The sequence below is a fragment of the Mesoplodon bidens genome (assembly GCF_964165515.1).
Source record: "Mesoplodon bidens genome assembly, chromosome: 10".
NCBI lineage: Eukaryota > Metazoa > Chordata > Mammalia > Artiodactyla > Ziphiidae > Mesoplodon > Mesoplodon bidens.
This window is the reverse complement of record NC_138172.1, coordinates 67,609,746-67,636,619: the sequence shown is the minus strand read 5'-3', so window position 1 is coordinate 67,636,619 and position 26,874 is coordinate 67,609,746. Positions and strand designations below refer to the sequence as shown.

Below are 26,874 nucleotides of genomic sequence, written 5' to 3'. Positions count from 1 at the left end.
GAGAAAACTGGGGTGTCAGCTAAGGAGAGGAAAGCCCTGATGTCTCGTGGGGGTAAAACTGTGCAAGTCCCAGGGACTTCCCTGGTGGTCCAGTGGTTAAGATGCCACGCTTCCACTCCAGGGGGAATGGGTTCGATCCCCGGTTGGGGAACTAAGATCCCGCGTGGCGTGGCAAAAAAAACCCAAAAACCTGTGCAAGTCCCACATACCACTCAAGGCCCAGGGGGACGTGCTTCCTCCCAGGCCCTTCTTAGTCCCTCCCAGACGCCCTCACCCCCAAACCTGGTTTGTGCCATGGTTCCACACACCCTTCTCAGAGGGTGTGTATCCTTTCTCCCCCTCCCACCCCAAATGCTCCCTCCGGGTGGGATGGCATCTTCTCAGTTCTCCACAAACCTTGCTGACTGAGGAGTGGTGAACAGAGCAAGAGGTGAGGGGGAACGATGGGCAGCCCCACAAGCCAGAACCAACTCCGCCACCTGGGCCAGCACCCCACAGTCTCATTTGCCTGACCAAGTCTCCCCCTCTGTGCACTGGATGTGGAAGAGGGGGAGGGGTCTCATCAGCCCCCAGGAAAAACACTGTAAGCTGAGTTAGCTTAAATCAACTCTTAAATATTTAATTCCCATTTATTTAAAGTTCCATCAGTCTGTATACACTATTTATATTAAAAACACAGGAAGCTGGGGCTCCTAGCAAAAATATACATTTCAATTTTGGAGATTGTTCAGTCAGTGAGAAGAGCTGTATCCTCAGTACCAGACCTGGGGAGGGGGATGAGGATGGGGTGCATGGCGGGGGAGGGGAGGGGAGAATCTTGCCAGTAGAGAGTGATCCTCAGGCATGGAAAGGCCCCTCGGAAAGGAAGACCAGACAGGACCCAGGAAGCCTGGGCTCTAACCCCACATGTCCCGCCACCTTTCTCAGAGACGCCAGCCAGCCCCTCACCCCTCCAGACCTGTTTCCTCCCTGGAGAAGCAGGCTGGGTAGGCTCTCTGTCCTCTGCTCAGACGGCGGGCGGCGCTCCAAGCTGTGCTTCTGCCAACGGGGACGAGGGGGAGGGGCGGGGCCTAGCAAGGTCCCTGGTCACCAGAGGCAGTACAGGGAGAGTTCCAGGTGACCAGCTGGGCCAAATACAAGGAAAAGGGGAGGGCAGCAGAGTTGTTGGGACAGAGGGGTGTCACAAACGAGCAGGATCAGTTTATCCCCGGTACCTCCCCTGCAAGTAGGTGCTGGGCTGGGTCCACAGGACCCCGTGCCCACCAAGGGATCTGGCCTAGCCTCGGGAACAGGGGCACAGCTCTGCCTGTCCACCTGCAGGCCCCTCTGGGCACTTGCCTGCCTCAGGGAGGGGAGGGTGAGGGGTGTGGAACCTGCAGGTAAAGTGATTTCAGTGCTTGTGGTGTGTGGGCTGGAGGGAGTGTGTGTGGGGCGTGAGCTTCAGCTGGGCTGGAGCCACTGCCAGTGTCTCCCGGAGGCCAGAGAAAGGAGGGGCACGTGTGAGGCCAGGCCCTGGCGCTGCAGGAGACAGGGGAGCGCGGTGTCGACACCCGTAGGCAGGACTTGGTGGCTGCTGCAGAGGGGCAGACAGAGTGGGGTGCTGATGGGGGACCCGCCCCAGGCCTGGGCTCAGAGGCAAGTCTCCGGCTCGCCATGTCCCCTACCTCCCTCTGCCTCTCTTTAAGCTCGCTCCTCGTCAGCAGGGGTGTAGGGACCCCCACCCGGAGGAAACCCCACCTCTATCCAGGCTGGGCGTGTGTCCCCCAGCGGCCGGCGCGGGGGGCCATCAGTGACACTGGCCTGCAAGACCGGTGAAAAGAAGGGAAGGGCGGAGGCGTCAGCGGGGCTGAGGTGTGCGCTGCCTGCTGAGAGCCAAGCCGCAGCCCGGGCCGGGCCGCCTGCTGGGGGAGGCGTCCTCCGCCAGGCACCCAGTGACCAGGGGCCGCTCTGCACTCAGCCCTGGCCCTGCTTACCTTCCCTGGGAAGCTGGGCCCAGAGAGCTTAGTGTTTCTTTGGATGGCTCGAGTCCTTTGCTGTGAAGACTGAAGATGGGAGAAGGGGACTGTTGGTGCAGAGGGCAGGCCCGGCCCCTCCTGCTGGGGGTGGGGGCGGGTGGGGTGGGGTGGGGAAGCAGAGGTGCTGTTCTGCGCTGCTGGTGAAATAACACAAACTGCCTCACAGGAAGAGGAAGAGGGACAGACACGGAGATGGGGAGAGAGAAGGGAGGGCGAGAAAGGAAGGAAGAAAATGAACACAGAAATGAGAGAAGACAGAGGAGCTGAGAAGGGAGGGAGTCGGGGAAGGGAGAGGGAGGCGGGCCGCCTGTGTGTGATTCCCCCTTGGCCACCAGGCCCAGTGCTCAGCGGCTGGTCAACAGAGAAGCCCTCAGTACATGTCCTTGTAGATCTCCTGGAGCAGGGGGTGCAGCGAGGTCTCGGTCTCTGTCTTCTTGATCCGCTGCATCATCTGGGCGTGCTCGGTGACCAGCTGCCGCAGGTCAGCCATCTTCTGCAGCAGCTTGGGGAAGAGGTACTGGACGTCAGGGTGGTTGGCCTGCAGGTGGAACTCAAGGGCACGCAGGATGGTGTCCTGGATGGCCTCCACCTGTGACACGTTCATGAGGCCTGGCCGATCTGTGGGGACAGAGGGCAGAGATGTGGGAGGCAGCAGGCACACACGGGGTCTCAGAAGGGCAGGGCGGCTCCCCTAACCCCACCGGTGTGGGCAACTTGGCCCTGGGAAAAGTGGGCCTCCCTGCCTGGACTCAAACCCCTTCTCTACCACAGACTAGCAATGAGGCTACGGGCAGGTCACTCAGCCTCTCTGGACCTCAGTTTCCGCATCTGCAAAATGGGGATAACAGAAGTGCCTCTGGCATAGAGTCGTTATGAGGATTAAAGAGTTATAATCTAGGAAAAGAAACTGGAACAGTGCCTGGCATGAAGCAAGCCATATGCCACTGTCAGCATGAGTCTTACTATATTTATTGTGTTGGAATTTGAAAAATACAGGTAAAACACAGAAGATTTCTCCACTATCAGAAATAACCCCCATCAACATGTTGGTATATTTCCTTTCAGTCTTTTTTCTATCTCGTCTCCATCTATACTAGATGGAGCTGGTCCTGCACACACAGTTAGTACCTTACATGTTCCACTGCCAACATCACATGGACCCTTCCTCATGCTGTCAGAGCTTAGGCTCGGCCCCTGCAGTGAGGGCCCAGCCCCCAGGAGGGCTGGCTGTGCGGGGCCGACCCACTGCCCCTCCCTCACTTACCTCCGCACAGAATAATAGCCGCGATGAAGAGAGCCAGGTCACTGTCATCAAGTTCCAGGGCATTGAACTTGACAGCAAACTCGAACTTGGGCTCGATGATGTCACTGAAGGGCTTTCGGAGGCTGCGCAGGAACTCACGGGTGACAAAACCAGTGCCGTTGGCCACCAGAAGCCCATCCTTATTGACGATGGAGGCCAGCATGGCAAAGATGGCCTCGTGCACACCATACTTGAGAAGGGTCACCTGGTCATTGAGGAAGAGGTCGCTGAAGCTGGGGATGCTCTTGGCGAACTCGGTGAGCTCACGCACGGTCTCCACCGTGGTGCACTGGCAGCGGTAGAAGACGTGCACGCTGATCTCCTTGTAGGGGGGCAGGCCGTTCACCAGCTGCTTCCACACCAGGCCCTTCTCTGCCTGCCACAGTGTCTCGATGTCGTGGATCACAAAGGGCTGAAAACCAGGCCCCATTAGAGGCCAGGCCTCGGGGGACCCCCGCCCATGTGTGCCCCGTACCCCTTGCCTGTACCACGAAGTGAGGGGAGGGAGGAGGCCTGGTTCTCCCAGGAGTCAGGCAGGTAGCAGCAGGGCCCAGAGCCCGGGATGCTGCCAGGCTGAGCAGTGACACTCACCGCCGTGTGGCTGGCCTTGCCGGTGAGGATGCCACGGGCCTTCTTTTTGGTCATGTTGAAGTTTTTCAGGTAGGCACTGTAGATGTGCTTGGAGAAGGCCCTCAGGTCAGCCACCTGGGGGTTGTGCTGACTCCCCTCGTTTGCTGTCAGCCCTGCCACCAGTTTCCTCTTCTCAGCCTCTGGCATCCGGCCAAAGCGGATGGCTGCACGGGGAAGGGGGACAGTCATGGAGGAGCCTGGGCAGGGGCCAGCACCTCTAAGGTACACAAGCCAAAGACGGAGACACACTTTTTGAGCGCAAGGCCCTAAGAAGCTCTAGAGCCAGCAAGTTGGAATGTTGGGGAACCCCTCCAGAATATAAGCTCCGGAGGGGCAGGGCTTCTGTCTGTCTTGTTCACAGCGCCCAGCAGGTTCTATCTCCCGGGAGTGCCGGCCTCCAGGAAACTCCAGCCTGGCTCCTGGCAGCTGACACACATGGTCACTCACTGGCTCCTGCCTGCCCTCAACAACCAAGAAAACCTGAGGGGATTCTGGGCCTTGGCAGTGGCTTTTCACATCCTGTCAGGTCATCCAAGACAGGTTTAAGGTTCTGGGAGTGGTGTTTCCAACACTACTGGAGTTAGGGTCAATTCCCAGGTCCCTTCTGGGCCAGAGAGGGTGAGGCTCAGGTGCAGACAGGTGGCAACTGCCCCCGGCCTGGGAAGCATGGCGGGTCCTGGGCAGTCTGGGAAGGCAGGCCTCAGCAAGGTCAAAGCTGACCTGCGTACTGACTGTGTGCTGGTCGCTGCTCTGAGGGCACCCCCTTTCTGTTCCTGGGCTCTCGGAAACCTGGTTTCAGGTTGGCTCACCGTTGTGCGACATGCCCAGTGCCAGGCATTTCTGGAAGCGGCAGTACTGGCACTTGTTGCGGTTCTTCTTCTGGATCTTGCAGATCCGCTCACACTTCTCGTATTCCAGCTTCATGCGGATTGTTCGACGGAAGAAGCCCTGAGGGACAGTGGACAGGTGAGGAAGAGAAAAGCCATGAGGAAGGGAGAAAGGGTAAAACCCTGCCTGCTGGGTTATGCCAGGGGGCTTGATTACGCATCGAGATGTAACAATTCCTGAATTTTGGAAGTAATGGGGGGGAAATATTATTGGAGGAGAGAGGGAGAAAGAAAGTAAACAACTTTAAAACTTTTGAAAATAACTGAAATAATATAGCATATTTATTTTAAATGCTTCTTTGTTAGTTTGGTGACACAAAACTGTACTGTGGCTAACTTGATTTATTCGTAAATGCAACCTGGTTCTGCATCTTTTCTAGGTAGTCATTTAATAAAATAATATGTGAAATTTTGATGGGTGTGCAGTTAGGAGGAAGAATCCAAAAGCAAAACCAGAAAAAGAAATATAACGTTTCCTTTTTTTATCAAAGCGCTCCCTCGGGCTTTGAGGCGCAGGAAACCCTGACCTTGGGAAGATGGCTCAAGCCCAAGACCCTCATCCTGTCCTACATGTCTTCTCGTGTCAGGTCCCCAGGGGGCGCCAGCAGCCCAAAGAGCCCAGGTGAGTGGCTGGGTCGGCACCAACGGTACCCAGCAGGGCAGGCCCAGCGAGGGAACCCCTCCTGTACAACAGGACCCAGAGCTAAGCCTGGAACGGGCCCAAGGGCCTGGCTGCCTCCCAGGCAGGAATTCCACACTGGGTATGGTCAGGACCTTGCCAGGCAGCAGGGAAAGCCTTCCTGGCAGGGCAACTCACTATGTGATCACAGCCCCGATGGGCAGCCACCCCTCCACTGCCCGTACCTTGCACCCCTCGCACGCGTGAACACCGTAGTGGAAGCCTGATGCCTTGTCCCCGCACACCCGGCACTCCATGTTGAGGCTGCCACACGAGGTCCCATCGCAGCCCATCTGCAGCTGGTCCAGCAGCGAGGGTGGAGAGCAGCTCCGGGAGAGGTCTGCAGACACACAACACAGGGAGAGGTCAGCAGACACACAACACGGGGGCGGCTTTGTGTTCTGCCAGGCCTGGGGGCCTGGGGAGGTGACCAGAGCCCGCAGGGCAGCCCAGGTGGCAGGGCGGGAATCAGTCTTGGCTCAGCCACTTAAGGGCTATGTGACCGCTGGGAGTCAACCTTTCTGAGGATCAGCCTCTACATCTAGAATGTGGGGTCAATGACAGCTTCTCTGGGTGGAGGGCAAAAGTGTCCAAAGCATTTCCCCCAGGCCCAACACCCAGCAAGTGTTCCAGAAAGGCAGCTTACTATCTGGGCTGAGTCAGACCTGCCTGGGCTGAGCTCACTGCTGGCGGGGAGAGGGCATGCGGGGGATGGTTGTGTTTTGGGAGGAGGGGAGCAAGAGGGAAGAAGCAGAGAGATTCTCTTTAGACTGTCCTTAGGAAGTGGCTCCCTGGCTTAAGAGACTCCACTGTGTGGGCCCACAGGGGATTGTGTGAAATGTGTTTTGTGGAGGCTACAGAAGCGCAGGCCTCTGCAGAGCTCAGCCCCCGCCCCAGAAATCTGATTCCTGCACGGACTCCTGAGATGCTGCAAAGGCTCTCTCAAGAAGCTCAAAGTCATTCCCACGAAACTTCTTGCTAGAGCAGAAAAAGCAGAAATCTCAGTCACTATGACCGGGCGGTGGACTGAACTTCCTCGAGTGTTTTCCTGTTAAACGTACAGACGTCTGAACCCCGTGTTGAGTGTCGGCAAGGAAAGCAGTTGGCCACAGGCGACTTCAGGGTATTTGTGCCATCAGGTGACTTAGTAAGAATGGCTGCGGGGTCTCTCCTGAATCTCTCCCCTGGACGCTCAGAAATGAGCCCTTCCCTGGGAAAGGGGGCCTGACTGGGCCCGTCTCTGCCCCCAGCCCAGTGCCCCTGTGTGACCCCACGGGCCGCCTGCCCTGCCTCTGCCAGACTGGCCTGCCAACCTGCTTTTCTCTGCTTTCTTCCTGATGACTGAGCAACCTCCTCAGGGGCAGGGGCCAAATCCCCAGACCAGAGGAGCAGTGGCTTAGAGCAGACAGCTCCACAGGGAGACCCAAGCCATGGCTGTCAGTCCAGACTTAAGGTTTTCCAGGGCTGCCTTCCACCCTCTCTACAGTCTGGTCACTGCACAAGAGCCTGACTCCCCACGATGGAGCTACCCCCAGACCAAAGCGTACTTCACTCCCCGACACCTTCCTCCCAGCTCTCCCGGTGTCCCCTGGGGTCCTAGGAGTGACAGCAGGAAAGCCTCCAGCCACAACCCACCCCACCAGCAGGAAGGAGCGCGAGCACCAGACCCCCGGGCTGGGTAGGGTAGGGGTGACACAGTCCCTGCTTCCTGAAACAGCCGGGCCTGTCACAGAGCCTTAGCTCTCAACTTCAGTCACTCCAAGGGGTGTAACCGCGCCCGCCTCAGCCCGAGGACTGGGAGAGCGGGCGCCCTCGGCTCCTGCGCATGCGCTGCGGGGAGCCGACAGCCTGTGGGGTGGGGGTGGGGGTGGGGGCGGGGCCGGGGGCGGGGCCGAGCCCTTCTGGTCTTCTCCGGAGTCTTTGTGTTCACTCAGCATTGGACGCCCCGCACCAGGACATAAGGGCCTCGGGGCAGGGACTCTGTCCACCAGGGCGCTGCTGCTGGACGCGGGGCAGGCGCTCAGCGCCTCTGGACTAAGTGGTCCTCAGGCTGCCTGGGTGTCCTGGCCTCAGCGCCCGGGGGGCTGGAGGGGCCGCGCAGGACCCGCAGCTCCTGCCGGCGTTATAGGGGGGGCAATGGGATTCACATTACCGTCTGCTGGGAGAAAACGAGATAACATGTAAAACCGCTCTGTAGAGACCTGCGCAGATGCCGAGCAGGGAGGGTTTCCGGCACTTCCTCCCCCGATCTGTGTGGTCTGTGTGCATGTTTGGTTTCTGGCACTTCTTGTAAGCGTTGTTGTTTATGTGGTTTGCACGTCTGTCTCCTCTGCTAGACTCGGCACGTCTCTACTCACGTTCCCTTTGGATCTCAAAAGCCACCTCCTCCACTGAGTCTGGTCCACAGTGACCTATCATCTCAGTCTGTTCCCACCTCTTGGTGGTGCCTTCCTCATCCCCCTTGTGGCCCTGGAGGCCTGGCAGGTGTCTGGTCACTTGGTTGCTGTTGGTACGGCACATGGCAATGCCACCCTACCTTTTCATTCCACAGACATTTGATGAGCACCTGCTGTGTGCAGAGCAGGAGTCAGACCCTGCCCTCAACCAGCTGAGGTAAGAACACTAGGACACAAGGTAGCGAGTGGCAAGGCCAGCGGCGGGGCAGGCAGCGTGGTGCAGGACTGGGCGTGAAGTGGTCAGGGAAGGTGACTGCTCCCCTCTCTGGGCTCAAAGGTCAGGGCTTCGATGACCCCCAAGTTGGCTTCCGGGTGCTCAGAAGCAGCCCGCCTAGGGGGTGAGAATGGCCTCAGGAGCCACACAGCCTGAGTTCAGGTCGGGGGTCCGAGGCTCACAACCCAGCTCTGCCCTCTGGGCCTGTCTCCTCCTCTGCAAATGGAGGTGACAGGAGCATGTGTCTCAGAGTCACCGTGAGGAACAGGGGAGTTAACAGAGAAAGTTCCTGGACCTTGGAAGTGCTGCGGAAATATCAGCTTCAGTTAGGATGAGGCTTCCTAGGATCAGAAAGCTGCAGTTCTGCAGCTCCCAAGCATGGGCCCACACAGGCAGGGGCCGTGCCTCTTCCCTCCTCTGGCTACTTGTTCTTCTTCCCCATGGCTTCACAGAAACCCAAGGTGGGGGAGGAGGGTCCTCTGCTTATGAGGCCCGGAGAGCCCCGAACAAGACCTAGCCTCCTCTCACTTCTGGCCTGCCGCCGCCGCCCCTGCTCACCCTGGAAGAAGCCAAAGTGCCCAAGCCCCATGGACCATCGAGGCAGCCAGGGCTCTGGATTTTAGGGAGAGGCCCAGGGTGAGTGTCCCAGGGGGGCCCCAGTCAGGAAGAGTGGCGAACTGGACTAGGGGGGGAAAGAGACCCAGGGCAGCGTGGGGGCCCTGGGCGTGTCCTGCCCCCCAGGTGGTGGATGGGTATAGGTAGTCCGGGAAGCCTGGGGCGGAAGGATGATGGGACAAGGGCCCCACCCCACCCCCGCCTATTTGAAGGGAATAAGAGAACTCGAATAACTGACACACGAGGTAGAAAGAGGCAGGGGAGATGAGGGGCTGGGGCGGGTGGAGTGTATGTATCCTACAGGGGTAGGTTTTGTTGTGGGGTACATGTGTATTGGGGTATCCCATCACTTCGTGGTGAGTTTTCCAAAGATAAAGGTTCCTTTTCTTCCTTGTTGACCACCTGGCTTAAGACTTTATCCTCCAATCACCATCACATCCTACCCAAAAGTCATGATGGCAGAATGCTCCCCATTCAAGGGACCAGCTTCTGAAGGTCCCCCCACCCCATGACCTCTTAGCAGGAGACTGGGCTTCCGAGAGGCCCTCCCTCCCACTGGGAGCCCCTGCCTCAGGGATCCTCTGCCTCAGGGACCCCCGGGCATGCTGGATGGAAGACACCCTGGGCTCGCCCTCTGAGGGCTGTCTGCCGGCAAAGCCACTCTCCTGGGCCAGCCCAGGGCAGGCCTCTCACCTGGCCTCCTCCTCTGCTCTCAGGAGATGCCCTTGCTCACCTGATGGCCATCATCTGGGCCCTGAGCCCCACCTCTGAACTTCTGCCCCAGCCACACCCTACCTGCCTGGCCTCCCAAACCCCTCCTGAGGGCCTGCCTCTAACAGTCCTGGGAGGGAAGGGGAAAGAACCAGCGTTTATCAGGCCCCTACTAAGTGCCGAACGTGTTAGTGTCTTTATGCTCATTAGTATCATTTCAAATCATCTTGGAAGACAGTAACTGCCACCATTTAAAGGTGAGGAAACTGAGGCTCGGGAAGTTAAGGAATCTGTCCAAGATTACCTGTCCAATACATGGTGGGACTGGGATTTGACCCTAAATCTGAGTCCCGGCAAGGGCTGTGTGTTTGGAGCAATAACACCTCTTTTTTAGTGCATGCCTACTGTGTTCCAGGCCCTCTACTGGACGCTTTACACCATTAGCTTCACGTGACCCATAAAACAACCCTTCAGGCAGGTCTTCTTAACACCTGTTTCATAGGTGAGGAAACAGGCTCAGAAGGCTAAGTGACATGCTGAGAGCGGCTCTGATGGCTAATTTTGTTTGTTTGTTTTTTTGGTTTTTTGTTGTGTTTTTTTTTTGCGGTATGCGGGCCTCTCACTGTTGTGGCCTCTCCCGTTGTGGAGCACAGGCTCTGGACGCGCAGGCTCAGCGGCAATGGCTCACGGGCCCAGCCACTCCGCGGAATGTGGGATCTTCCCGGACTGGGGCACGAACCCGTGTCCCCTGCATAGGCAGGCGGACTCTCAACCACTGCGCCACCGGGGAAGCCCTCTGATGGCTAATTTTATGTCAGCTTGGCCAGGCCAAGTACCCATGGAATCCAGCTTTTGGTCAAACACCAGTCTACCTGTTACTGTGAAGGTATTTTTTAGGTGTGATTGAAATTTAAATCATGAGTCTCCACAATGTGAGCAGGCCCCAGCCAGTCAGTTGAAGGCCTGAAGAAAATAAGACCAAGGCCTCCCCAAGGAAGAAGGAATTCTGCCTCCAGGCTGCCTCAGACTTGAGCTACATTATCAGCAACCCCAGGTCTCCAGCTTGCTGGCCTGCCTGCAGAATTTCGAGTTGCCAACCCTCACAATTATATGAGCCAATTCCTTAAAATAAACCTCGCTCTCTCTCTCTACACACACACACACACGCGCGCACACACACACACACGCACCTCCTCTTGTTTCTGTTTCTCTAGAGAACCCTAACAGTGGCAGCGTGAGAATTATCACCCAGAACCATCCAACCCCTAGGGCTGAGCTCTTACCCACTGCACTCTGTGACTTTCCGTATATGTGTGTGTTCGTGTGTGTACATGTGTTCATTACTACTAATCAACAGTTCGTGATTATGAGATGCGTCACTGCCAAGGATAACACTATGCCATTATTCGAATGTTTGGACTCAGCATAAGCACTACCCCTGTCACGCAGAGAGTGAAGTATCAGTTGCACCATCTCTGATTACAAGTTCAGCAAACAGACGCTATTGACCTTATTCACGTCATTAGTGTAGTCGAGAGTTCTCCTGTATATCTAGTCTCCATCACTGGAGATAGGCTGTTGTCATAGCTGTGAGGGTGGCCCAGAGGGAACAGCCCTGTCTATTTACTTTGCTGGCAGAGCCCCAAAGGCAAACAGCTTCTGAAGTCAGGGCCAATTCTGTAGGACTCTGGGGCTGGGTTACCAAGCAGCCTCCTTACTTCTGTTGGCCTGGACTGTGGGCTCCTCAGGGCAGGCACTCAGCCTTGCCCTTCACTGGATGGCTGACCCCTGCTGGACACCCACCAAGCACTTGCTGACTGAGAGGAGGCATCACGGCCAAGAGGAAGGACACTTTATCTTCCTCAGCCCTGCGCTGAGACCCCTGACTTCTTTCTTGGGTGTGACTGGGACCTTCATCACTGAAGCAAGAGAGGAAGAGGGTGGGAGTGGGGAGGTGAACGCTGGCTCAGCTGCCCCTGCCCAGCCGGGGGGACCCGGCCACGCGAGCTTCCTCTTTGCTGAGCGCTAACGATGAGGCCTGTCCTGTCCGCCTCCTGGGTGGGGGGAGGGGCTTGGCAGGTGCTGAGCCTGGTACAGAGATGCACAGGGTAAGCGCAGAACCTCTGGAGGGTCAGAAGGAAAGCAAACTGTGCAGCCTTCCTGCTGTTTCAGGGCTTGAGACTGTGCCTCATCCTCATGGGTCCCTGAGGGGACTCCAGAGGCCAAAGTCATAGACTCACGGGGTGGGGCAGGGAGCCAGCACGTGCTGACCAGTGCCTGTGGTGTGTCACATGCCACCACTGACTCCTCACCCAGCCGGCCCTTGAGATGGGCAGGATGCAGCTTTTTTTTTGGGGCCGCACCACGCAGCTTGTGGAATCTTCCCCGACCAGGGATTGAACCTGGGCCACCCCAGTGAAAGCCTGGAATCCTAACCACTAGACCACCAGGGAAGTCCCAGGATGCAGCCTTAAAAGGCAAAGAGCCTGAGATTGGAGAGGTACGGGCACTGGCAAGGACCACAGTCCACAGAGGCAGATCTGGGATTCTAGCCCTGGGTTGTGTGATCCCCAACACAAGAAGCTCTATCTTCAGGGCCCCTCACTGGCTGGCTTTTTTTTTTTTTTTAAGAAAACAACAACTAATTTATTTTACCCTTTTAAAGAAAGTAATGCATTTGCTTTTTAAGTTATGAGAAGGGCTTCCCTGGTGGCGCAGTGGTTGAGAGTCTGCCTGCTGATGCAGGGGACGCGGGTTCGTGCCCCGGTCCGGGAGGATCCCGCGTGCCGCCCGTGAGCCATGGCCGCTGAGCCTGTGCGTCCGGAGCCTATGCTCCATGGCGGGAGGGGCCACAACAGTGAGAGGCCCGCGTACCGCAAAAAAAAAAAAAGAGTAAGTTATGAGAATACTGCAGGCTTGGTGAGAAAAACACATAAGGGCACACAGGCAGCATCTGACAAATCCCCTCCACCCACAATCCTACTCCTCAGAGTAGCCTCACTAGCTATTTGAGTGTCCTCTTCCAGTGCCTTCTAAGATATATAAGGATTTTTTTTTTTTTTTTTTTTTTCTTTTTGCGGTATGCGGGCCTCTCACTCTTGTGGCCTCTCCCGTTGCGGAGCACAGGCTCCGGATGCGCAGGCTCCGGATGCGCAGGCCCAGCGGCCATGGCTCACGGGCCCAGCCGCTCCGCGGCATATGGGATCCTCCCAGACCGGGGCACGAACCCGTATCCCCTGCATCGGCAGGCGGACTCTCAACCACTGCGCCACCAGGGAGGCCCAAGGATTTTTTTTTTTTAAGAAGATGTTGGGGGTAGGAGTTCATTAATTAATTAATTTATTTTTGCTGTGTTGGGTCTTCGTTTCTGTGCAAGGGCTTTCTCTAGTTGCAGCGAGCAGGGGCCACTCTTCATCGCAGTGCACAGGCCTCTCACTATCGCGGCCTCTCTTGTTGCGGAGCACAGGCTCCAGACGCACAGGCTCAGTAGTTGTGGCTCACGGGCCCAGTTGCTCCGCGGCATGTGGGACCCTCCCAGACCAGGGCTCAAACCCGTGTCCCCTGCATTAGCAGCCAGACTCTCAACCACTGCGCCACGAGGGAAGCCCTATAAGGAATTTTAAACAATGGGATCCCCAAGTTGTCAGGAACTTACTTCACTGTCAGTATACAGAGACCTAATGACTGCAGAGCATCCCACCATATGGCTCTACCACAGTTTATATAACCAATTCCCCACACATGGGCACTTTCTAATTTTCTGCTATTATGAGCACTGCTCTTGTAGATAAGTGTGGAAATCTCTGTGCACGCTGAGCGAGTATTTACACTGGATACATTCCTAAAAGAGGAACTGCAGGGCCAAAGGAATGCACGCTAAGTAGTAATGGCCTGCACTGCCCAGCTGCCCCTACCACCCTCGGGGACTACTGCAGGGCCACGTCCTCACCATCTGGCTAACCCAGGCCTCGTTGCCAATCTGACAGGCTAAATGACATCTCATCTGAAGATTCCTTCTTTGACTATTGAGTAGACTGAAAAATGTTTCATGTTTTCTGGCCATTTGTATTTGTCCTACCCTGAATTACCCGCTTCTGTTTTTCTGGTGGGGGGCTTGTCTTGTAGAATTTTACACACTCTGGCTTTCACCTGATGATTAGGTTAAACAGGCCCCTCCATTTCAATTACTGAACGAGTAAGTCTTTCTACCGCCAATTCATCCATTTACTGATAAACGGAATCTATTAAACACAACATCATACACAGCACTGTGAGACTGGCTGGGTAACTTCTGCCCCAGACGTCTCCCCACGTGCCCTAAATCCCACCAGTACAGCTCCCCGAGACACCATCACCATGCCCACCTCGCCCGCTTCTGCACAAGCTACCACACTCTGGTCTGCATGCAAACAGCCTATCATTTGGGGATATGGTCCCCACAGCGTGTGTAGGAAACCCCAGGACAGGACACCACACCGCAGGTACTTCTACGTGCCTGGGCCAGCCATGGGGGCAGTGTGGGCTAGGGTAGGCAGTGAGGCCACCAACCCCAGGGCCCTCTCTTCCTCTTCCACTCTCCCTTGGTGTCCTCAGTGACAACTCTTGCTCATTCTTAGCTCCCAGTATCTCCCCTCTGCCTCCTAAGCCTCCCCACTTGTCTCAAGTTCAGGACAGTGTGTGCAGGTCCTGTGTGCAGGTCAGCCATTCATTCCTCTCTCCTGAGAAAGGTTGGGTCTGCAAAGCCATCGGCCAACCGACAGGGAGTAGGCTACCCTGGGGGGTAGGGGATGCCTTCTCTCAAGCCCTGAAATCACACTGGGCCTACTCTGGTCGTTCCAGGGTGTCTGGTGGGATCAGAGGGACTGGATGGTGGCTCTCCCCTCACCCTACCCCACCGTGTGCCCTGAAGAGGAAGAACCTCTGCAAAATCCCAGGACTCTGCTTTGTAGGTTCAAAGCAGCAAGCAAGGCCCAAGGATTCAGGCCTCTCTTAGGTGCAGGCTCAAGCAGGAGCCTGTCCCACCCCAAGAGCCCCCACCCTGGCTTAACTCCTGACATCACCTGCCTCCTTCTCCCCATGCAGACACAGGGAGCCAGAACGCATCTCTGTGGGGCAGGCCTGCTCGGCTGCTCTGAATCACCACCTGTGGTCAGGATCCCCTTCAGCTGAAGCCAGCAGCAAAATCAGGCTGCCCCTCCCGGCAGCACATCCTCTACTGACGCTGAGGACCCTCTGAGGGAAGGGAGCGAGGACCAGCCAAATGTGCTGGCACTCAGGTAGAGGGAGCACGGAAGGGGCGGCGGCAGCAGCAGGGAGAGCCAGGGGCTGAGGGCGGGGTGCAGCGTCTGGGTGCCCTTGAAGGTGGACATAACATGATGATGATGATGATGAAGATGAGGACACCACAGTACAAGGTACCAGAGGAAAACGTCTACACTGCTGCTGGCAGTAGATAAAGGGGAACCAACAAGTTAGACAAGAGAAGCTAAAATCTGTCTGGCTACACAAAAGTATTAATTCCAGTCGTTCTCACTAAGTGCTTAGCATCTGCCTAATTACAATGCACCTTGATGATGTGTAATTAGTACCAGATTGAGTTGTGTGTTCTGACTGATCCTAACAATCACAGGTACAGATGATCTTTCTGGCATGTTGTTGATGCACATGTGTCCCAGATCCCTTGTGGTAGGAGAGGTGGAATAATAATGAGGACAACGTGCATTACACAGGCTAACTCATGCCATTCTCACAAAAGCCTGTCCCCTATAATCCCTGTCTGTTTTACAGGAAGAAGGGGTGCAACTTGCCCAAAATCCTGCAGTTGATGAGCAACAGAGCAGGGGTGTGACCCTGGGCTGTCTGGCTTCAGTCCTTAACCACCCTGCTGCCCTGCACCCCATGATGATGCTGTTAGCAGAGGGCCAGGCTCCCTGTCCCCCAAACCCCATCTGTGCCCCCTCTGCCCCATGTCCCCTGCCTGCTCCCCCTTACCTGTATAGCTGCTGGAAGGAAGTGAGTGCCCTGGTCCCCCATTGAGTTCTGGGGCTCCTTCTGCCTTTGCCACTTCCTTTTTCTCCTCCTCTTCCCGGACCTCAGGGGCTTCCTCCGGTGGCTGCTCCATGGCTGATTTCCCCTCGGCACCACGCCTGCAGGCCCGGTCATAGCTCTGGCATCTTCTGGGTCTGAACACAGATGGACCTCTACAGGGCAGTTCCTGTCAGCCTGGGCAAAGGAGAAGACAGGGAGAGGTTGGGGAGGCAGGGAAGAGGACGAGAGGGTGATGGAGTGGGGCAGGACCGAGGGCCACCATCTGGGGGGACTGGAGGGGCGCTTCTGCCGCTCCTGCCCCAGCAGAGCAGGAGCGACTCATCCCTGTAGTGCGAACCTCTAATCCTGCCATCACAGGTCACTGCCCCTCCACCCTTTGCCCACCTGGCTCTTGTGGCAGGTTTGTGGGGTTCAGAGCAGCTTCCGTTAGCCAGATGGGGTGACACACCCCTGTGCCACCTTTCCCCGCATCCTGCTCTTTGAGCCTCCTGAACCTACAGGAGCCACATGAGAATGACTTGAGGGGCTTTTTCAAATTTTCCAGTCCTCTTGGAGGTCCTGATATGCATCAGATCTCCCAACCCCCATCCTGTCCCCACCAGCACCCAGGCCCAAGAATCATCGCTCTCCTAAGCCACCTTTCTTCAAGGGAGTGGATCCTACCCTTCGTGTTTGGGTGTGGGAAAAAGGCACGAGCCCCTGCCACGCTAGGCTCACAGCTGACAGCAGATCTGCAACCAGACGCTCAAGGCAGAGCTGTCAGGCAAGGGGCGATGCACTCTGTCCTGGAATCTGGGTTACTCGGTGGTGACCCCCGTGTCTACATCACCCAGGAGGGGGCAGTTCCAACCCTCAGCAAGTAAAATACTGTCCACAGATGCCGCAGTCAGAGGGGGTAAGGCTACAGATGCTGTGGGAGAGAGTCCTCCCGGCAGGGAACACCTCTCAAGAATACGGCCTGAGGGGCTTCCCTGGTGGTGCAGTGGTTAGGAGTCCGCCTGCCGATGCAGGGGACACGGGTTCGTGCCCCGGTCCGGGAAGATCCCACATGCCACGGAGTGGCTGGGCCTGTGAGCCATGGCCGCTGAGCCTGCGCGTCCGGAGCCTGTGCTCCGCAATGGGAGAGGCCACAACAGTGAGAGGCCCACGTACCACAAAAAAAAAAAAAAAGAATACGGCCTGAGAAAAGACATTGAGGCAGCACAGTGAGGAGTGGTGAGGGACCCTGTTGGCTGAGGCGTGGGGTGCTGTAGGAGAGAGGATTTGAAGGGCGGGCTGGGAAGGTGGGTTTTATCCAGGCGTGAGCACTTCAAATGCCCTGACGTGGGGAGTGTAACTAGACTCTGTCCTGTGGTGCTGCAGGCCTGGAAGATTAACAGCAGAAAAGACCTGCTTTAGGGAAATGCAAGCATCTGTGGGACTTTATCTTGGATGTTCCACAGGCAGCTCAAACTCAACCTATCCAAAAAGGAGCCACCATCTGGCCCTAAGCCCGCCCTTCTCTTCCTCTGGTAATCTCTACTTCAGTGACCCAAATGCCCAACTACCCACCTATCAAAGCCAGAAGGTGGGAATCATTTGACACTCCAGTCCTCTCTCTTTCTCCTCTAGGCCTGCACACTTGGCTATACTGGAATCACTGGGGAGTTGTTTTTTTTTCTTTTTTGGAGGTTTGAACTTGAGTAAGACATTTATAAAAACCTAGGCAGAGGCAGTGTCCTCCCCAGCCCAGGTGCCACTAGGCACAGCACAAGAGACTACAAACGCAGCAGGGGAAGGTGGACACTCAGGGTGTGGGAGTGTAGGCACCCCCACTTCTGGCTCAGGGATTTGGGGAGTAAACAAAACCTACTTGGAGAAGAATTTGGGAAGAAAACCAGCAATTGCCTTCTGCACAGGTGGGGACAGGGAAGGAGGCAGGGACAGGGGCAGGAGCATTTCATATCACTAACCTAACTTGGGAAACTGCAAGGGACCATCTTCGACTGGCCTTAAGAGGAAGACCAGATGGATGATGGGAGAATCCACAGGAGGGAGAGGAGGAGAGGGAACGTGGCTAGGGGGCAACAACCCCTTCCTTTCTGGGCACAGGAAGGCAGCCAGGGCACCAGGTCCAGGCAGTGACCTCACAAGGACAGCACAGTTTTTGTAGCTTAGAGATCACCCACCGGCCCCCACCCAGCTACTCATTCTGTTCGCTCGCTGGTGTAGGGCCACTCTCCGGCCCCAAGGGAGTGGATGGCTCTGCGGCCTGGGGCCCTGCCTCTTCTGTGTCTCCTCCCTTGAGGCAGCGCTAGCCTCTGCCCCTTTGGCCTGGGGCTCCTGGCTCTCAGGGGTGGCGGTAGCCTTCCCTTCCAGGGCAGTGCCTTCCTCGCTGCAGGCACCGATCTCCACTGGGGAGTTTTTAAAAATATGGATGCCTGGGCTCATCCTCAGGGATTCTCATTTGATTGGTTTGGGAAGCAGCTTGGGCATCAGGATTTTTTTTAATTAATATTATTTATTTATTTATTTATTTCGCTGCATCGGGACTTATTTGTGGCACATGAGATCTTTTGTTGTGGCGTGTGGGCTTCTCTCTAGTTGTGGCACGTGGGCTCTAGAGTGTGCAGGCTTAGTTGCTCCGCAGCATGTGGGATCTTAGTTCCCCGACCAGGGATCGAACCCGTGTCCCCTGCATTGGAAGGCGGATTCCTAACCACTGGACCAACAGGGACGTCCTGGGCATCAGGATTTTTATTTTTAATTCCCTTGGTGACTGTAACGTGCAGCTAAGCTTGAGAACCGCTGTGCCACAGTAAAGCAACTTCCAGCTGATGGTAAATCGTTCCCTCTTAATCATTCCTTTCTACAAGGCCTTCATTTTCCCTTGTTTGGATTGATACAATGACCTCTTAATTGGTATCCTAAAGGCAGTTTGGAAATTCAGTACTAGAGTCTAAGAGCTGGGGAGTTGGGGATCTGGAGATTTGTCGGGGGCAGGGGGGGGATCTTCACTGACGTGACAGGAGCAAGAAGGAAATCATTTCACCAAAGGAAAGTGACACGTCAAGGGAGGACAGAGGCAGAGGCACCAGAGCAGACAGTGAGGCAGTGGCCAGAGACAGGAGAGACTCGGGACAGCCGGATGTCTCAGAGACAAGGGAAGGGCTGTTTTTTTGGGTGGAGTGGGCGGTCAACAATCTCAAATGTTGCAGAGTTCAAGGGTGATAAACTGACACATGGCCACTGAATCTGGTGACTGTGAGGTCATCTTTGACCTTGTTATACAAATTTCAACCAAGTGGTGGGGATGGAAACCTGAGCTCTGAAGAATAAGTGGCAGCAAGTAAGCTGGGACAATGAATAGAGACTAATTTTTTAATGAATATGTCACAGAAAGGAATGTACAAGAGGATGTAGCTTGAAAAAGTAGCAAAGCCAGGAAATATTTTTTTGGAATAGCGGAGGCTCAAGTAAGCAGTGGCTAGAGGAGAGGTCTTCAGAGAAAGACAGTCTGAAGATTCAAGGGGGAAGTTGGGGCAGGATGATTGATGGAAGAGGAATAATTCAAGGGCACAGGATGAGGAAAATACAAAGTATCACAGCAGTGTGTATGGGGGTGGTGGTGGCGGTGTGCTAAAGCTCATAGGGAGTGACTTCACTCTTGTTAGTTAACTTAAGTAGGAGGAATGGTGGTCTACTGAGAGTAAAAGATGAGACTTGAAGAAAGCAAAGAGGCTGAGTGGAGGTACTCTGGCAAACATGATAGGGAATTAGCTGAAGAGAAATAAAAAGAATTATATAGTAGGGCTATGGTAATTACAACAGTGTGGTACTGGCACGTGAATAGATAATCATTGAAAGAGAATACACAAAGTCCATAAACAGATACAAATACATATGGGACTTAAATGTTATAAAAATGGCACTCCAAATCAAAAAGAAAAGATGGATTCTTCAATAAATAGTATTGGGACAAGTGAGTAACCATCTGGATCCCTACCTTACATCTTATACAAAGACAAGGTCCAAATAAATCAAAGGTTTTAAAGTTAAAACAAAAATACATGAATTATAAAAAGTGTTGAAAAGCTAAGTGGGAGAAGAGCTAAGGTAGATACTAAGCCCATAAAGCATAATGGGTAAAAAAAATTAATAAATTTGATTTCATAAAAATACAAAACTTACTACAAGGTGAAAAAACCATCATAAGAGAAAAAAAAAAACAAAACCCCAGATAATAGACTGGGAAAAGTATTTGCAACTCATCAGACAAAGGGCTAATGGCCCTAAAATAGTTCCTACAAATTATTAAGTAAAAGACCAGCAATCCAAAAGAAAAACGGGCCCAGGATGCAAAAAATATACACAGAAAAGGTATATACACTTAGTTCTTAAACATATGAAAAAACGCTCAACATCATTCATAAAAGAGAAATGCAAATTAAAACAACACTGAAATATACTTTTTACAATCAGATTAAAACAGATGCTAATATTCATGGGGCTTCCCTGGTGGCGCAGTGGTTAAGAATCTGCCTGCCAATGCAAGGGACATGGGTTCGAGCCCTGGCCCAGGAAGATCTCACATGCCACGGAGCCACTAAGCCCGTGCGCCACAACTATTGAGCCTGAGCTCTAGAGCCCGTAAGCCACAAGTACTGAAGCCTGCGTGCCACAACTACTGAAGTCTGTGCGCCTAGAGCCCGTGCTCCGCAACAAGAGAAGCCATGACAATGAGAAGCCCACGCACTGCAAGGAATAGTAGCCCCCACTCACTGCAACTAGAGAAAGCCCACACGCAGCAACAAAGACCCAACACAGCCAAAAATAAATAAATTATTTATTTTAAAAAAAACAAACCCAAAACAGATGCTAACACTCTGTGGCTAAGCACGTGGGGAAACATCATCTCACATGTCCCCCTGGAAAGGTAAATTAGCACAACCTCTAAAGAGGGTAATTTGGCTACATCTATCTAAATAACAGGACACATTCCCTTTGATCCAGAGATACCACTTCTAGGTTGTATCTTATAGCTATCCTTCCACTGAAGTACAGTGACATAAAGTATTAGCACAAGGTTACTCATTACAGTATTACTTGACCAGTATGTGTGGGGAACAAGCTAGATGTCCATTAACAGGGGACAGCCATAAACAAGAATGATGATGTTTATGGACTGATTTGGGAGTATCTCTAAGATATGTTAATAAGGGAAGAAAGCAATATGCAGAATGAAGTGAAGAGCTATACTTTGTGCAAAGAAGATACAATGAAGCTGGATTTGACTGTGTATGTGTAAGATAGCGCTGGAAGGCTACTTAAGAACTGGGAACGCTGGTTGCCTCTGGGGAGGGAACTGAGTGTCTGGGTTACTGATGGGACAGAGATTTTTCACTGTACCTGTTATTTTTATTTTATTAAAAAAATTTTTATTGGGGTATAGTTGATTTACAATGTTGTATTAGTACTGTACCTTTTAAATTCTGAACTATAGGCATGCTACCTGTTCTAAAAACAATTTAAATCGGAATAAAATAAAAAAGCAAAACTTACAAACAATAACGTGGAAGGTGAGAGGGCGTGATCAGCGTTAAATTGCTCAAGTCCTTTTATTTTTCAGGAGACAACTGGAGATGTTGATAAACTTTACAGTTCAGTCAAATGTACACGGAAAAATTTCAAAGGTAACCACTAAGACACTGTAAATAGAGTGTATAATTTCCAAATTATTGCAGCAGAATGGGAAAACTTGGGAGAAGTCACGTAAAATTCTAGTTTTCGGACTGAGAAAGTCTCACAGACAGAGACATTACAACCAAATGCAACGTAGGGTGGTGGACTGGATCCTGGAACAGAAAGAGGACAGTGGTGGAAAACTGGGAAGTTCCAAGTAAAATCTGCTTAGTTAATAGCATTGTACCAGCATTATTTCTTAGTTTTGGTAAGTTTGGTAATCTTTACAATATTTCTGTAACCCTAGACTTTTTCAAAATAGTTTTTAAAAAAAGCTTAAAAAAATCTGGCTTTCTGGCTTCTTTTTTGCGGGGAGTGGGGGGACCGCACTGCACAGCTTGTGGGAGCTTAGTTCCCTGACCAGGGACTGAACCCACACCCTCCGCAGTGAAAGTGTAGAGTCCTAACCACTGGACCGCCAAGGGACTTCCCTGGCTTCTCTTGAAAATAGGGCAAAACTGGCCTGCATGCCCCTGGCCCCCACTCCCCCCCCCGCCACCCAGGGACTAGGCAGTGGCGGTCCCTTTACCTGGAATCGCGCTCTCCACTGGCAGTGTCTTCACTGCTTCCAGCTGTCACTCCTAGGCTGCTTTACTCATTCACGATGCATGAACTGTCCCCATTTGCAGGGATGTGAGTCTGGTTAGCATAAATTGGTTCCTCAAGGATCAATCCCTGCTCATCCCTGAGCATTAAACCTGGGAATCACCAGACCCAGAGCAAGGGAAATGCTCAGAGGTGCAGTTCCCGCCACATGGTTCTGACGAGGAACGAGAAGCCGCCACCTGGGGCAGTCACTTCCAGCTGCTACCCAATTCCAATTCCCCTTCTTTCTCACTGAGTCCCCATTTTCTCTGGATCAGCCACGTGCCTAGCTACACACTCAATTTCCCAAACTCTCTGGAAGCTACAGTGTTCATGTGATGATTCTGACCAACAATATGTAAACAGAAATCTAGGGATTTCTCTGGTGGTCCAGTGGTTAAGACTTCGCCTTCCAATGCAGGGGGTGCAGGTCTGATCCCTGGTCGGGGTGCTAAGATGCCTTGCGGCCAAAAAAAAACCCCCTAAAACATAAAACAGAAGCAGTATTGCAACAAATTCAATAAAGACTTAAAAAAGAAAGAAATCTACTAGAAGGTCTTCTGGAAACAGAGGTCAAGAGGGTGGGGCAGAAAGGAGGAAGGAGCCGGGTCACCGCAGCATCACGGAGCTGCTGAACTAACCCTAGAATGCCTGTCTACAGACTACTTATTAGGTGGGAAAAAAAAATTTTTTTTTTTAATTTACTTATTTGGCTGTGCCGGGTCTTAGTTGTGGCATGCGGGATCTTTAGTTGCAGCATGGATGTGGGATCTAGTTCCCTGACCAAGGATTGAACCTGGAATCCCTGCATTGGGAGCACAGAGTCTTAACCACTGGACCATCAGGGGAGTCCCTAGGTGGAAAAATTAAATGCCTATTTCACAAGGCGCTGTTTGCCAGATTTCGGTTTCGTGCAGTTGAACACAATCCTGACTGAAATAGCAGCAGGATAAAGGAGGAGAGTGGGACTGGGGGGAGGGGGTTGGTGACAGCACTGTAAAGGACCTCGGTGATCACCAAGAGCAGTGTGTGACCGTCGCGGCTCGTATAAAATGCTCTACAAAAATCGGCGATTATCTAAATAACAAGGACCACAGACGCTGATTCCTCATGCTCCACAGGATTGAAAAGCCTGGAAGTGGAGGAGGCAGGGGCAGGTGAGTGGTGAGAGACCCTCAACCAGGCCTGTGGCTGAAGGGGCTACAGGAGGTTTCTGAGGAGCAGCATCAAGAGGATGGGCAGCACGGTGACAGAGGGGGCAGATGATGGGACACCCAGGAGCCAGAAGCACAGTGGTGGCACTGACCACAGGAGTAAGCGGATGAGGCTGATTAGAACAAACTGTTTGGGGATCTGTGTAGCCTGGGTGTCAGTGGACACGGGGAAATCACACAGGCTGTGGTGATGAGAGCCAGGGAGAGAGGGGTGTGAGGACTGCAGGCACACCGGGCAGGTGGAAACAGAGGAGGAAAAACAACACTTCCCTGTCCAGATACTCAACAAAATATTTTCTCACACGTTCCCTCATATCCTCTGACGCTCTGAGTGACCCTGGGAGACGGGACAGAGGTCACTGTTGGGACTGAATCCTGGAGGGAGGGGCAGGAGCTGACTGAGTTCCCACTGCATGGCAGGCTCGGCCCAATCCTCACAAGTCCCCACAAGGCCAGCCCCGTGGGCTCCCCTGGGCAGATGAGGAAAGTGACAAAAAGCCCAGGCCCGCCTGGCCTGACAGGCGTCTCTCAGAGAACACGTGAGAGAATGCAGCAGAGGACCACAGGGTGCAAACACCGTGGGGCCCGAGCCCAGCCCGGCCTCTGAGGAGCTGTGTGCACGGGGCCACCTTACACACCTGACGCTCCTGAGCCTCAGCTTCCCTTCCACATATCAGCTGGTAGAATGTTCTTTCACCACGACCAGAGGAACTCTTCTCAGTTTCTGGGGTGCAAGTGGTGGCCTCCTGAAATCAGATGTGATTCTGGGCTCTGGCTAGAGCTTTGGATTTGGGGCCAGGGTCTCTGGATTCCAGGTGGATGTTCCTTCCCAGCCCGGAGCTGTCCCTTCTGTTTGTGACCTCTTAAGGACAGCAGCTGCAGGGGGAGGGAAGCTGCAGTCTGGTTGCTCTAAAACCCACACACATCCCCTTGAGCTGTTGCTTATTTAGATGCAAGCCCATGCTGGGGCCCATCCCTGCAGTTTGCCGGAAGCCATCCATTTTCACACAGCCCTGGGTGCTCCATCTACAGCTGAGGTCTGCCCATCTCCCCAGCGCCTGCCCCCACCGCTGGTTTCAGCTTGCCCAGCCAGGAGCCGCTTTATTCCCTAGGCCCTCCCCCACCTCACCGGGCCGGCCCACAGGCTGGGTTTTCACAGGTGGCTGCCACCACGGCCTCCACTCTCCCTGCAGTGCACCCTGTTCCCTTCTTCCTTCCTTCAGTCCTGGCACTAAAAATAGCACCTGGCATTAGGTTTAACCTTTATGTGGCTGAGAAACCTTGGTTTTTGCTACTGCCACCCCCCAGCACCGTGCCAGTGCCAGAAACCCTCTGACTGTGTCACAGCTTTGCCCCACTTAAGAGGCTGGTGCTGTCCTCAGGACAAGGGTCCTGCAGCCAGAATGAGAGGGGTGCTGCTCTGCGGCCCTTGCACAGAAAACGGAGTCGCTACCAAAAGAAATTCTTACAAAAACAAATACCTGGGCTACTCTGATTCTGGCATTCACATCACACACATGTGTTGTGTGTATACACGCTCACAAAAGCCTGCCAGACAAGCATCCCACCCTCTTGCCCCTTCTAGGAGCTAAAGTTGGGCAAGGGGCACGACTCTATCCATTTCCCACTGGGCAGGTAGATTTCACGGGCAGAGGTAGTTAGGAGTTTAACCCAAATGACCCAGAGCTCCAGAGAGGCCTGGTCTGGGGCTCAAGCAACCAAGCCACCTGGGGCCCTAATCCTTCCACCAAGTCTAGTCATCCTCGGGAAACGGAGCTTCCCTGACACCCAGCAGCAGGCTGTATGCTCTGAGTGGGGTTACTCTGTGTCAGGCCCCATTCAGCTGTGATGCATCCTGTCAGGCCTCTCCGTGCACCAGAGCCTAAGGTGGGTCACAGCTCCGAGCCTCAGGTCCACCACCTCCATCACAATGGTACCAGCTTCCAATTCTCCAAGGGTTTATAATACACCAAGCTGTGTGTATACTGACACATCTAATCCTCACAGTAGCCCTAAGAGTCGGGTGCTATTACTATCTCCATTTGACTGATGAGGAAACTGTGGCACAGAGAGGGAAAGTAATTGACTCAAGGTCACACAGTAACTGGAGGAGCAGGATTTGAGTCCAGGTAGGTTGGCTCAAGTCTTAATCACTATGCTGTGCCTTGCATGTGGTGCTGGGTAAGACTGGACCAGAAGCTGGTAAGTCCTTGCCCTGTTGGATCTGGAAGCTGCTCTTAGCCTCAGTCTGGAGCCATCATCCCTGAATCCTTTGTCTAGATGCCAAGAACTGCTTCTGTCAAGAACACCCTGGTTAAAGCCCTTCTGAATACTCCCTGCCAGAAAATAACTGCTGTGTGCTAAAGACAGCCATAGGCTCTGGTCCCCGGCTCCCTCCCCAGCTCACCCCACTCGCCTTGTGTGCAGCATCACTCTCTGAACACAGAGGCTCGCACCAGCCTCAGCCTGGAATGCCATCCCCACCACTAGCTAAGGCCTACTTTCCTTCCAGACCTGCCTGCACCTCCTCCTTTAGGAAGCTCCCCTTGACTAGTCCTATTCTGTTCCTTCCTACTGCAACCCTGACTCAGGCTCTCCAGATCTGCTGTTACCACATCAAACTGCAACGTCTGTTAGCTGGTCTGTTCTCACCATGTTACCAGTTTCCCACACAATGCCCTCTATCTATCTTGCAGAGGTAGGTCCCTGGCACCTCGCACGGTGCCAGGCATTTAATGGGTGCTCAACGTACACTCTCTGAATGAACAGACTAAACACATTAACCTCAGCCACACTGTGTCCAGTTGTAACAGTTGCCCCTATATGAGTTTTCACCTATTACTGTATTACTGCCCTTGAGATGCAGCGAGTACCCCGCAGAAGTTCATTCCACAGGCTTGTGTGTCAGGCCTGGGTTCAAACCCCGGCTCTGCCCCCCGTCTCTGTGACTTGGGGGAGATGCTAACCCTTCCGTTTCTCAGCCCTAAAGCTGGCCTACTAACCACCTAAGCTGAGCGGCCGTCATGCGGATGAGATAACCACACCGCAAATGCTTAACAGGGTTGGGTGTAAACACCTAACAAATGGGGCTGTGGCTACTGCTACTGTCATCACTCCTGGCTTGCCTTAGGGGATGACATGGAGCAAGTGATATTCCAGGTCTATTCCAGGGACCTAAACCCAGAATTTCCCAATTCCCCGCCTTACAATCAACCGTGAGAAGGGAGAGCTGACAGGGCGCCCTGCTCTGGGTTTGCGTTTCCTTTTTTTTTTTTTTTTCTTTTTGCGGTACGCGGGCCTCTCACTGTTGTGGCCTCTCCCGTTGCGGAGCACAGGCTCCGGATGCGCAGGCCCAGCGGCCATGGCTCACGGGCCCAGCCGCTCCGCGGCATATGGGATCCTCCCAGACCGGGGCACGAACCCGTATCCCCTGCATCGGCAGGCGGACTCTCAACCACTGCGCCACCAGGGAGGCCCTGGGTTTGCGTTTCTTTCAGAGAGATGGGCCCGGACCCTTCTCCACCTCTGCGTCTTCCCCCGCCCCTTGGGACGACCTAGTAGCTGCATTTCCTCCTTCCCTCACTGCAGGGGGATGAGGAGCAGCAGCCTCTGGTTACAGGGCCGAAGAGTGTTTAAGGATCAGAGAGGCCATGGGAGTGGGGCCTGGCCAACTCACTCCCCAGCTTCCCTATGAGTCATTAATCCAGTACTGACCCAGTGCCCTGGGTTTCCAGACCAGCAGCTCCACGGTGCTCTCTGCTCCCATTTGTCAATCTCTCGGTCACCCTACTCCCCT

General features: G+C 54.0%; 1 protein-coding gene across 3 annotated transcripts in view; it reads right to left on the bottom strand.

The window, feature by feature from the left end:
- Positions 1–528: 528 nt before the first annotated feature.
- The window catches only part of PPARD (peroxisome proliferator activated receptor delta), a 79,129-nt gene continuing 52,783 nt past the window's right edge, over positions 529–26,874 (bottom strand). For 2 of the 3 annotated variants that reach the window (XM_081245670.1, XM_081245671.1), the window contains 6 exons: positions 15,502–15,732; positions 5,700–5,854; positions 4,758–4,896; positions 3,910–4,112; positions 3,280–3,730; positions 530–2,633 (listed from right to left, as the gene is read on the bottom strand). In XM_081245670.1, the coding sequence (XP_081101796.1) occupies positions 2,386–2,633; positions 3,280–3,730; positions 3,910–4,112; positions 4,758–4,896; positions 5,700–5,854; positions 15,502–15,631 (1,326 nt within the window). In that variant the 5' untranslated portion in view covers positions 15,632–15,732 and the 3' untranslated portion in view covers positions 530–2,385. Of the gene's footprint in view, positions 2,634–3,279; positions 3,731–3,909; positions 4,113–4,757; positions 4,897–5,699; positions 5,855–15,501; positions 15,733–26,874 lie in introns of all 3 variants that reach the window. The other variant, XM_081245672.1, reaches the window with a different exon arrangement.